At 38.7% G+C, this 13,371-nt stretch overlaps 1 protein-coding gene across 1 annotated transcript in view; it reads right to left on the bottom strand.

The window, feature by feature from the left end:
* CFTR (CF transmembrane conductance regulator) overlaps window positions 1-13,371 on the bottom strand; it is a 103,692-nt gene that overhangs the window by 82,598 nt on the left and 7,723 nt on the right. Inside the window, exons 3-4 of the mRNA XM_015813550.1 lie at window positions 8,201-8,343; window positions 743-851 (exon numbers count right to left, since the gene is read on the bottom strand). Of these exons, the coding sequence (XP_015669036.1) occupies window positions 743-851; window positions 8,201-8,343 (252 nt within the window). The remainder of the gene's footprint in view (window positions 1-742; window positions 852-8,200; window positions 8,344-13,371) is intronic.

Here is a 13,371-nt window from a genome sequence, read left to right as displayed (position 1 = left end):
TGGAGCCTCCGGGTGCTCTTCAAGGGAAGCCCCATGTAGAGAGCATTGCAGTAGTCCAGGCGGGAAGTCACAAGGGCATGAGTGACCGTGCGTAGGGCGTCCCGGTCCAGAAACGGCCGCAACTGGTGAATCAGGCGAACCTGATAAAACGCTCCCCTGGTCACGGCCGACAACTGGTCGTCCAATGTCAACCGTGAATTCAGGAGAACACCCAAGTTGCGGACCCGATCTGAGGGGGCCAAAGTTTCGCCCCCTATAGTCAGCGATGGAATTAGCTGACTAGAAAATTTGTAGCCTTCCAAATACAGGATTACAGTTTCCAATATCCTTGAACTTCAATATCCTGTCTAGGACTGATGGATATTTGAAATTCCACAAAATCTGGTATTCCACAAATTTCCCACTTCCGATAAAAAATTGGCTTAAATGTATAGGTAGTCCCCAACTTACAATCACAATTAAGCCCAAAATTTCTGTTGCTAAGTGAGATATTTGTTAAGTGAGTTTTGCTTTATTTTATGACTTTTTTGCCACAAAATCACTGCCAATGTTAAGTCAGTAACATGATTGTGAAGCCAATCTGGCTTCCCCATTGATTTTGCTTGTCAGAAAGTCACAAAAGGGGATTGCATGACTCCAGACTGAGAATCTGCATAGACAAATACACTGCTTAGAATTTCTTAGGCAGGTTACAAAAGTATATAATATTGCAATATGTTAACTGAAATAAAAGGAAACTTACCCCTAAATACAGTATTATTCCATACAACATAAATTTCCAGAAGAAACACCGTCTAAGAGCATTGATGAGTTTGGGTTTTTTCTTGGAAGCCAATTCTCTGTCCCATTCTCTGAGGAATAAAAAAGAACATTGAATTATGTGGCCAAATAAACCGTTCTTTGGCCAAAGCATAGTTCCTTTCACCCAAGGATATCCAAGGAGATTTAGTTAAGGAATCCATTGAATTCAAAGCCTTGCAAAGACCCCAAGGACCTGATCCTCTGTGACATGATAGCTCAATAAAAGTTCAAGTGTAGTTCAGTTAAATATTTGGCAGATGGAAATGCTTAGTTATACATCATTCTGCAGAAAGTTAATTCATTAAAAAGGTCACAGTGTATGTTTTAAAAAAACCTGTTGTACTTCTTCAGACCACTAAACAAATAATAGGCAAATAATGGTTTTGGATTGCTTCCAGTACTAAGGGAAAGAAAAGGAAAAAAAGACAATTCAATTCTGTTTTGTTTTGTTTTTAATAAAGCATGTCAGCCAACATTGAAAACCTGTGTAATTCAACAGCCCTGAATGATGCATTTTTAGAATTAGTTTTAACAGATAATACAATTATTTATGGAATATAAAGTAATCACAACATTTAGATTCTGATAAGATTTTTAACCAAAATGGAATTTGATCACTTCTTAACTAACTGAATCAGAATCGGAATAGAGATGGAAGGGACCTTGGAGGTCTTCTAGCCCAGCCCCCTGCTCTAGCAGGAGATCCTATACCATTTCAGACAAGTGACTGTCCAGTCTCTTCTTAAAAACCTCCATTGATGAAGCACCCACAACGTCTGAAGGCAAGCTGTTTCACTGGTTAATTGTCCTCACTGTCAGGAAGTTTCTCCTTAATTCCAGGTTGCTTCTCTCCTTGATTAGTTTCTATCCATCGTTTCTTGTCCTGCCCTCTGGTGCTTTGGAAAATAAATTGACCCCCTCCTCTTTGTGGCAGCTTCTCAAATACTGGAATACTGCTATCATTTCCCCCCTAGTCCTTTTTTTCTCTAGATTAGCTAAACAAAAATCCTGCAACTGTTCTTCATATGTTTTAGTCTCCAGGCCTTTAATCGTCTTAGTTGCTCTTCTTTGCACTTTTTCCAAAGTCTCAACATCTTTTTTGTAATGTGACGACCAAAACTGGATGCAGTATTCCAGGTGTGGTCTTACTAAGGCATGGGTGTCAAACTTGATTATGTCATGTGATGTATCATGATGTATCATGACATTTTTTACCTTTGCAGAGCCAGAATGGGCGTGGCATGCGTATGCTGCATCCGGCCCAAGGCTGCCAGTTTGACACCCCTGTACTAAGGCTTTATAAAGTGGTACTAATACTTCACATGATTTTGATTCTATGCCTCTATTCCCTCATCTAAGTCATTTATGAAGTTATTAAAGATATTGAAGAGTACTGGGCCTAGTGGTACCACACTGCTTACTTCCCTCCATATAGATGTAATACCATTAAGGACTACTTGTTGAATACAGTTTGTCAGCCAATTACAAATCCATCTGGTGGTGATGCTATCTATTCCACATTTTGCTAACTTACCAAGAAGTAGGTTATGGTCTACTTTGTCAAATGTCTTGCTGAAGTCTAAATATACTATGTCCACAGCATTTTGCTGGTCTACTAATTTAGTCACTTTGTCAAAGAATGAAATAAGATTGGTTTAGCATGATCTATTTTTAACAAACCTATATTGGCTACTAGTTATAACTTTATTTGTTTCTAGATGTTCATAGGTCTGTTTTTTGATTATTTTTTCCAGTATCTTCCCAGGTACTGTTAGGTTGATGTTAGGTTGATTGGCCTGTAGTTTCCTAGGTCTGCTTTTTTTCCCTTTTTTGAAGATGGGAACCACATCAGCTCTTTTCCAATCCTCTGGTAGTTTCCCAGTGCTCCAAAATATTTTAAAGATATGATACAATGGTTCTGAGATAACATCTGCCAGCTCCTTCAGAACTCTGCGATGTAATCCATCAGGTGATTTATATTCATAAAGGTCAGACAGGTGTTCTCTTACCATTTTCTTACTTATTTTAATTTTTATTTCTAGTCTGTCCTTTAAAGTTATGCTTTTGTTGGTTGGTCTATAGTTTCTTTTTGTGTGAAGACTGATGCAAAGAATGAGTTCTGCTTTCTATCTACTGCCTATTACTTTTTTTGCCATCTTCTCTCTTTAGTGGACCAACTGTTTCCTTGACTTTTTTTGTTATTTATATGTTGAAAGAAACATTTTTTATTATCTTGTTGCAAGTCTTTGTTCATTCTGAGCCTTTGCTTTCCTGATTTCATCTTTGCAGATTTGGGCTATCTGCTGATTTGGGCTATCTGCCTTAGTTATATGTTCCTCTTTCCATTTTTTGTACTTATCCTTTTTGTCTTTCAGTTCATCAGAGAGATATTTGTGCAACCATGCTGGTTTCTTCTTGGATTTCTTGTTTTTCTTTTTTAGTGATATTGTGTTGGCTTGGGCTTTTATGACTATATTTTTCAGTATTTCCCATGCTTCTTGAGTTGTTTTCCCCTTTAGGATTTTTATCCATGAAATTTTGCTTAGGCTCTTTCTGAGTTTGTTGAAGTTTAAGATACGGGTTGGATTATATTCTATTGCTTGTGTTTGCATTATATTGCATTCCAGTATGATGTGGTCACTCTCGCCCAAGGTTCCAGCAACTTCAACTCCCTCTATCACTTCTTCTCTATTAGTATCGTGTTTCCCCGAAAGTAAGGGCTACCATGAAAATAAGCCCTAGCTTGATTTTTGGGGGTGGACCTAATAAAAGTCTTACCCCAAAAATAAATCCTAGTTTTGAGGCGAGGCACACACCTAAAAATAAAGCTAGGACGGGAGTGGGGGTGTAGATCTGCCCCATGTGCCCTGCACCTATTTCCCTTACTATGTCTGTCTTCACTACCCTATTTCTTCTGTGGCATCTTCTGCAGCCAGACCTGCATTTCTCAGTCACAGGCCTTTTCAGAAGGCCACTGCAGCTGGCCCATTTCTTCTCTGGTGTCTTCTGCAGCCAGACCTGCATTTTTCAGTGACAGGCCTTTCCAGAAGGCCACTGCAGCCATGGATTGAATCCATAGTTCAGTACTCGGCTGCATAGGCCTTCCAGAAAGGCCTGACTGCAAAATGCAGGCTGGAATGCAGCTGCAGAATGCAGCTGCTTCTTTGGCCAGAAGAAGTGGACCGGCTGGGTGGTGCTGTTGGTGCTGGAGGTGATATAATAGACATCCCCAGAAATTAAGACCTGATGCCTCTTTTTGAGGCAAAAAAAATAAAAATAAAATAAGACTCGGTCTTATTTTCGGGGAAACATAGGTAAGAAGCACCTCCTGCAGTTCCAGCTGTCTTTCCCACAAGCCTGTGTGGCACTGCCGCCACTTCACCTCATCCATTTTTACACTTTTTTTACACTTGTTTTTTACAGAACTTTTCAACCTGTCATACGTGTACCACCTTCCAGGTGCCAACGTACCACCAGTGGTACCGTACCACCGGTTGAAAAGCCCTGATCTAGGTAATGAAGAACATGGTCTAGGAAGCCAAAGTTCTGTTGATGACACCAGTTTTAAGCCAGTGGTTCATTTCTAAAATCCTTTGCTCCCTCATTGGATGTTGGCCTTTTGTTGGAAGTACAGATAAAAACACCACTTGTGCTTCAAATTCTTTAACTTTCTTCCTTAGCTGTTCATAATCTCTTGTTATTGTTTTCAGATTCATTGTTGTGTCATTGGTCCTCACATATAGGAGAAAAAAGGGGTAGTAATCCGTGGGGTTGATTATTTTACTAAGGTACACAGTTACATCTTTGATTTTTGCTCCAGGGAGACTATATATCTCCCTAGATTGACTGCCTGGTCTGCAGACTATAATTTCTGCTCCCTTAAGAACTGAATCTCCTGTCAACCATATTTGCCTTTTTTTCCCTAGGGAATACTTTTCTTCCTGTCACAGGAATCTTGCGATTGTGCTTCTTTTTTTAGAAACTACTGATGAATGCTCTTTTGTGAGTGCCTATATATTTTCTTTCAGGGTGATGCTATGAAAGCGATGGTTCAGTTCCAGAGGGGCTTCATTGGAGTGGGGTAGGGTAGATAGTAGCAACTTTGCTCTTGGTTGTTTTCTTCTAAGAGTGACCGATTTCCATCAGTCTTGTTCTTTAGGTACATACAGTATATAGGCTCATTTTTTGTAGAGACTGTTCATTATTGTGTTCGATTTGGGTGTATCAGTTTTATTCTTTATGTTCATGTATGGGGTCATCATTTTTTTAAGAAGCTGTTTGCTCCCCATTGTGTTTTATTTTGGTGTAGTCTTCTTGTTTAGGTTGAGAATACAATATGGGAATTAAGTAATATCAAAAAGCAACTGATATGACAGATTATACTAAAGCAATGGTTCCCAACCTTTTCTATATCCCGCACACCTAGAACACTTCTAATATATTCTTGCACCCCTTACAAAAGTTCAAAATAATGGCAATGAATTATGCATATACACTATAATTTTGAAAACCCAAGTTTTCGCACCCCCTGGAATATCATCTCGCACTCCTGGTTGGGAACCCCTGTACTAAAGCATTTTTTCAGAAGTGATTTAAGACATTAACCTATCATAGGGTCTTCAGCCGCTGCTGAAGACATGTAAACCATGACCTCATTACTGTTATTTGCAGAATAGTTGCATAAGTCTAGGAGAGGCTAAATGTAGTTTTATGGAGAATTTATTTAAGCTGTATCTTTTAAGGAGACCACTAGAACTTTCAATGGGATAATCATTCTAATTAGGGAGAAATTTCAGAGTATCGAATCAATGCACAATTTTTCCCCAGGTCCAGCAATTGGTATTAGATGTGGTCATGATTGATAGGATGATTGCTTTGAGCTATATCTGGGCTCAAAAAAATTCAAATAATCATCAAGCATTTCTATTTGTTTTTGGTGCTATGTAGGATGTATCATGCTTCTCAATGTATATTCATTGTTTCAAGTAAATAAAGCAACTAACCAGGAAATGATCTGATATTAAAAATTTCACTCTGTGGTAAACTTGTGAAATATTTTTTATACAAGATAAATGTTTTTAGTTAAACATCAAATGTCCACAAAACCAGTAATTCATTTAGTTATGCAACTCCAGCTCTCTGACTAATTTATGAACAAGAATCCAGGTTATTCTGTTTGTGATCAGAATGACTTTTTAGTCAACTTCCATTGAAAAAGGAGTAACATAATCATAAATACTCTGATAAATTTTAAGTATCTAAGATGCAGGGTAAGATTTTTCCATAAATAATTATTTACTTACTTACTTATTTACTATTTTACCTTGAACCAGAGAAAGTTTTCCATTTAATTAGCAGAAATACAATACTAGAAAAAACTCCATGCTGAATAAATATTATTTGTATTTATCTTAGAATCATTAGTTATAAAAATAAGTTTTGGCCAAAATTAAGAAGGCCAGATCTACTGATCTTAGATTTATTAATTTGACCTAGTCTGATTCTTGGGTAGATTCCTAAATTTGTTTTTTAAACCATTTTTAACAGATTATGGAAGCACCTTTATCTAAAAAAACCCTATTTCATTGGAATTGTGATAGAAGGGCTAGGCTAGCCAGGATTCAGCAAATATATACCAACATTTGACAGCAGAGAAACAAAAGCTGCAAAACAAGTTATGCACTACAATGACTCCTGGAGCTTGGATTTCTCTCACCACAAACAACTATATATTTAATATCATCTATAATTAGAGGATTTTAAATATTAGATATTCTATACACTATTATAAGAACTATACATTTGGATGTACATAGTTCACTCATCTAGAAATAAGACAAATTATCTCTCGACCAGGCCAAATGTCCTGCTATCCATGCTGTTTCAGGAATGGTTTAATGATTTCTAGAAATAAATCCTACAAACCAGAAATGATTTGGATATTCCAGACATGGCATTGAAATGACATAATTTTGGAGAAGACTTGGCATAGTGAAGAGAGAAATGGAATATTTCAGAGTTCTACAGAATTTTTGACTCATAAATAATTGAATTTTATACTTCATATTCCTTAAATATCTTAAGGACAATAAAATAGTTTTGACTCAATAAGAACAGTTCATAAAAGTACTTAAGAGGTTCAGATTGGTTCAGATATGCTAGAAGAATTAATGGGATTCAGGGCACTTTTCAGAACAATTCTAACTGGATTAATTAAATATATTTGTGATAGACCTTTTACTCTTCAAGAATGTAAAAAATATCCAAAAATTCTATAACAATGTGAGAGATTAGTTGAGAGGAAAAACAGAAAATCTACAATGATAGTATGTTGATTCACACATTGTACTATGCCTTGGTTTTCTTAAATCAAGGTTTATTGAACAAATCCCATTTTTCAAGACTTACACATAATGATTATCCATATAACCATGGCTTATAAGATTTGGTTCATATACTTACCTTGAACAAAATCCAACCATGAAATGATTGTTTACTTGAAAATTAGTAGAGATTTATTTATCATAGGATGTGAGGAAAATGGTTCATCCTCATCATTTTCATTACCATATATAAATTGAAGTTTTGATGGTATATTAGGAATGATTTGTTAAAAAGCTTTTCACTGGATCTGGTATATTAGGAATGATTTGTTAAAAAGCTTTTCACTGGACTGGGATCCTAAGAGTCTTTTAATTTCCAAATGGCTTACAAACATAATGGGAAAGAAGGCTATTTTCAAAGTAATTTCTGTATTATGTATATGAAAATAATTACTTTGAAGAACTAATGCTGCAATCCAAGTATTAATGTCTAAGTAAGATTTACATTTGAACATATGCCTGAGATTGTATTATAGAGAGTCAGTTTGGTGTAGTGGTTAAGGCATCAAGTGGGAGACTTGCATTCAAGTACCACCTTAGGCACAAAGCTTGGGCCAGTCACTTTCTATCAGCCCTAGGAAGCAGGCAATGACAAACCTTGCCGAGAAAACTGCACGGATTTGACCAAGCAGTCGCCAGAAGTCAAGGTTGACTTGAAGGCACATGGACATAAAGAAGGATTATACTGTCATTAGTATCTTTGAAATCAGCACTATATCAGTTATGATATCTGGATGACTACAATGCAGTTTGTATTAAAGGTAATAAGGAGTCAGGGCCTTGGACCTGAACTGAGGAGAGCCTGTTTCTAAGCTCCACTCAGCTCCAGAATTTATTGAGTAACAATAAGTGTTATTCTTACTCAACCCCATCACCTTTATAGAATTATATTTCTGTGAATAAAATAAGAGACCACTAACATATGCCATGTAGAATATTCGAAGAGAAAAGGTAGGAGAAAAAATAACAATTGGCAGATAAATAACATTATATGCTTCCAAATATGTAATACATACCTTTCTAATTTTTCAGAGAGATTATCAGCAGAATCTGAAGCAGGGATTTGATAAATGTCTGATAATTCCAGGCGCTGTCTATAGCCCTTTTTCAAAATAGGCTTTGTCCATCTGCAAAATAATACAGGTATTTTAAAATTAATCTACACATTTATATAACCTATGACTTATAAGTAAGTTTTCACTTTTCTATTTTTTCTTTTAGCTTCTGCTAGCCTTCCAGAATCACATGATGATTGCAGAATCATGCATGTTGGTATAATAAATAAATAAATAAATATCAAGATGCAGAACAAAATTGGCATAATTTGTTGCAAATACTCAAGGAGGACCGACACATTTTCAAACTGATGTTATATGGCCAATATAATTTTCAAACCCAGGTGAATTTTTAAATCTGTGAAATGTTAGGAGAAAAAAAGAAACTTAAAATAGCACTGACTGCATCCAAGATCCTGAATATATCTGTAAGTATTATTTGGATCAATATGATTAAACTAGCTACAAACATTTATACCTTGGCTCCTTGGTTCTCCGAGGAGCTGAGGGTGATGAAGCGTCGGAAGAGATGCCTAGAGAGTAATTGGAAGGCCACCCGCTCTGAATCCAATCGGAAATTGGTAAAGTCCCATTTAAGGACTTACCTAGTAGCAATAAGAGCGGCGAAATGAAACTATTTCTCCGCTCTTATCGGGTCTGCAGGTAACCGATCTGCCGCCCTGTTTAGGGTGTCCCGCTCCCTCCTTCATCAGAGGGTCCGGGATGTCCCTTTGCAGGGTCGGGCAGAGGAATTTGGGTATTACCTGCATGACAAAATTGATCGGATCTGGGCCGGGTTAGCCTCCGATTGGACTAGTTCAGGCGGGCCAATGGAGGCAGGTCTTGAGTCCATTTTGTGGGAAGAGTTTGATCCTGTGACCCCCAAGGACATGGACAGGATGCTGGGACGGCTGAACACCACCACATGTTTACTGGACCCGTGTCCCTCCTGGCTGGTACTGGCCTCCCGGGAGGTTACACGAGGCTGGCTCCAGGGAATCGTCAACGCTTCTTTGAGTGAGGGGTTCTTGCCGGCCGCCTTGAAAGAGGCGGTGGTGAGGCCCCTCCTCAAGAAGACCTCCCTGGACCCAGCTGCTTTGGCCAACTACCGGCCTGTCTCCAACCTTTGCTTTCTTGCGAAGGTTGTTGAGAGTGTGGTGGCACGACAGCTCCCTCAGCACCTGGAAGAAACTATCTAGACTCGCGCCAGTCCGGCTTCCGGCCTGGGCACAGCACGGAAACGGCATTGGTCGCGTTGGTTGATGATCTCTGGAGGGCTCGGGATAGAGGGTGTTCCTCTATCCTGGTCCTGCTAGACCTCTCAGCGGCTTTTGATACCATCGACCATGGTATCTTGTTGCACCAGTTAGGGGGGTTGGGGTTGGGGGGGCACCGTTTTACGGTGGTTCTCCTCCTACCTCTCAGACCGGATGCAATTTGTGTTGGCAGGGGGGCAGAGGTCAACCTCGAGGCACCTCACTTGTGGGGTACCACAGGGGTCGGTCCTCTCGCCTCTCCTGTTCAACATTTATATGAAGCCACTGGGTGAGATCATCCGTGGTTTCAGGGTGGAGTTTCATCAGTATGCAGATGACACCCAGCTGTACATCTCCACCCCGGACCAACCCAACGATGCCGCGGAAGTGATGTCCCGGTGCCTGGAGGCCGTGCGAGTCTGGATGGGGAGGAACAGGCTTCGTCTCAACCCGTCCAAGACCGAGTGGCTGTGGTTTCCGGCGTCACGTCATAGCCAGTTGGTTCCATCTCTGGCTATCGGGGGCGAGTCATTAGCTCCCGCGGAGAGGGCCCGCAACCTGGGTGTCCTCCTGGATGCTCGGCTGTCTTTAGACGATCATGTGACGGCCGTGGCCAGGGGGACTTTTCATCAGGCTCGCCTGATACGCCAGTTGCACCCCTTTCTGGATTGGGATGCCCTACGCACAGTCACTCAAGCCCTCGTTTCCCGCCTGGACTATTGCAATGCTCTCTACATGGGGCTCCCCTTGAGGTACACCCGGAGGCTCCAGCTAGTTCAGAATGCAGCCATGCGGGGGATCCTGGGGGCCTCTAGATACTCCCATGTAACACCTCTCCTGCGCGAGCTGCACTGGCTGCCGGTGGCCTTCCGGATGCGCTTCAAGGTGTTAGTAACAACTTTTAAAGCGCTCCATGGCAATGGACCTAGGTATTTGCAAGACCGCCTCCTACCAAATATCTCCCTTCGACCAGTCCGCTCCCACAGAGAGGGCCTCCTTAGGGTACCGTCAGCCAGCCAATGCCGGCTGGCGACCCCCAGGGGGAGAGCCTTCTCTGTGGCAGCTCCTGCCCTCTGGAATGACCTGCCCCCTGACCTACGTACAATTGCGGACCTGCGCCTCTTCCGCCGAGCCCTGAAAACTCATCTGTTCCATGCGGCCGGCCTGGCGTAGTTTTGATTGGGTTTTGTTAGGGGTTTTATATTTTAGANAATAATAATAATAATAATAATAATAATAATAATAATAATAATAATAATAATAATAATAATAATAATAATAATAATAATAATAATAATATAAAATATGATTACAAGATAGGCTCATTTCTTACCAGTTTAAAATGGAGCACAATTTTTATAAGTAAATATCATTACCACCCAAAATTTATGCTTGTGATGTCTTATTGCCCTAAACTTAGATATTTTTTTTAACCTGATCTCATATGCTAGAATGAAGCATACTTAAATAATAGAACTGCCATAAGAAAACAATTTCCAAGACTTCCTGGTTGACCTCACAATACTTATTAAAATATTTTGAGTACACCAAAACCCTTGGGCATAACAACAGAATTTCTTTTCTTTTTTTCCTTTTAGACTTCTGGCATACAGCTTTTAGAAATCCCTTCAGTGCCATAAGTTTCACAATTCCATTGTTTTATGCCATAGATTCTAAAATGACTTGCTTCCAAAAAAAAGTGCATGATTCTTTGATTTTTACCTACATCAGCAAAATATTAAGTTGAAGGCTCAAATACATCCATACGCTCTTGAGGCCTGAGTATGGAAATGTTGATTTTTAATCTGGTATCGTTATCAGGGCAAAACTACTGCATAAAAGTATGCTGTTAATTAGCAGTTTACAGTGGCCCTTCTCAAATTTAAATCTTTTCTATGTTAATCCTGACTATAATAAATTGCTCTTTATTTATAACTGTCAGATCTCACTTTACTTCCATTTATATATAAAAAGAATTGCAAGATTATTTTTATATATAAATGGAAACAACACTTTTAGTAAGATAACATGATTTTCATTTCTATTAATATGCTTCTCTTTCAAAGTTGTATAGTGAAGCAAGCAAGGTGTTGTTCATTATCTAATTCTGGATTTTAAAAATATAAACAGCAGTCAGAGGCCGAAAGGGATGAATAAATAAGGTTTAATATATCCATTCTCCACAGACTAGGTTATAATAGTTTTCTTGTTGAAGCTGTAATCTGCATCTCAGATGGCAACATAACAAATTAAGATTTTCACCAGCCCCTTCCCAATGTTCCAGACACTGTTCCACATCTAACTGTAAGGAGAACTCTTCTTGAATGTTATATTGACTTTGAGAACATCTAAAGGATCTTCCAATCATCACATTTATACCTTATCAACTCCAGGTTCAGAAGCAGGGCACATACCTGAATAATTTACTTTTTTCCCAAAATATTTTATCAAGAATTACAATTAGAATCAATAAAAACTAATACAAACTACCAAAAATATAAAAATATAAAAACAGAGAAAAAATGTAGAAGGAACTTGTCATCCTAACAAGTAAAAATAATTTTAGTATCTTACCACATTTATATATATATATATGCTCTCTTCACCACATAACTCATCTCCTAGCTAAAAAACCAAATCCAAAAGTCCATTATTTATTCTTTATCACAAAATCCAGTAGGAGAAACCAGATATAACTAATTTTCTCTTTTAACCTTTATCAAAAAAGCCAACTTTGTATTCCTTCCCTGAATTTTTAATAGTCTTAATTTTAACCCCATCAAATGTAATCCCAAGGCTTGTTTTCTATTCATCTTTATTTAGAGGAGGGGGCAAGTCAAGGATCTTTCATAACTTTAGCATGCCTCTTCTGTATATCTATTATATACATTTTGTCCTTTTTTAAATCACTTTTCATAAAGTTTTTCAGGACTTCCTCAGACTTTTCTTGTGAATCCAGCAAGAAGTTATTCAAATAATTACTCTGGTTCAAAAATTGTACATTCCTTTAAGCAGTAAAATGTCCATCAGTTTTGTTTGTATATCTAGAATATATTTCTCCATATCCTTCTCTTTGCTTCACACATTTAAGTCCACATTCCAATTAATTTCACACTTGTTCATGGTAGCTTCTTCGTCTTCTGTAACTTCATTGACCCAGGATCTATTTATCATATCAAGTAATTTTGAAGACCAAAATTCAAAAATATCAATCAAAGATTTTTGCCCCAATCTTTCTTAATGAGATAAATTAATTATCATCTATCTCCCTATCATATCAAACCTTCAGGATCCCACTATCATATTTCTGCTTTAAAAACCAAATAATCACCATTTCCCACAGGAAGAATTCTTCTAATTAATTCAAAATTATAATTGCAAGCCATCTCAACCCTTAGTCGATTGTTAACTTTCTAAAATCCATATTCCAAGCATGCTTTCAATATTTAATTCCCCAAAATAGTATTTTTCAGAAGATTAAAAATGTTAACTACAACTGTTTCTCAAAGGAAAAGAGAGATCACCTGATGAATATAATAAACCTTGCCCATCCAAAAGAGTCTTAATAATTCCAATACAGAAAAACTCTTCAGGGGACTTCCGGTGGCAGGCGACTTCGCTGGACGCAGCTGTTTGCTGCTCCCGCCTGTTTCCACGTAAAAGCCGTTTTGACAGCTTGCATCAGCTGTCAAACGGCCTGATACCTTTCCCCTGGGCTTAGGGGGATAGGTGAGCTGCCCGAGGTAGGAGTTGAGTTCCCGAGTCGTCCCTTGTGGACGATGTAGGTGAGAACTCCTCCGGAGCCCCGGGCTTCTCCGCGATCCAGGACGCCTTCGCCGTAGCGAAGCTAGAAGCCGCCGCCACCGCTGCAACTTA

The sequence above is a fragment of the Protobothrops mucrosquamatus genome, unplaced genomic scaffold (assembly GCF_001527695.2).
Source record: "Protobothrops mucrosquamatus isolate PMUCROS unplaced genomic scaffold, P.Mucros_1.0 scaffold167, whole genome shotgun sequence".
Classification (NCBI taxonomy): Eukaryota; Metazoa; Chordata; class Lepidosauria; order Squamata; family Viperidae; genus Protobothrops; species Protobothrops mucrosquamatus.
The sequence above is the reverse complement of the archived record's forward strand: the minus strand, read 5'-3'. Positions and strand labels throughout refer to the sequence as shown.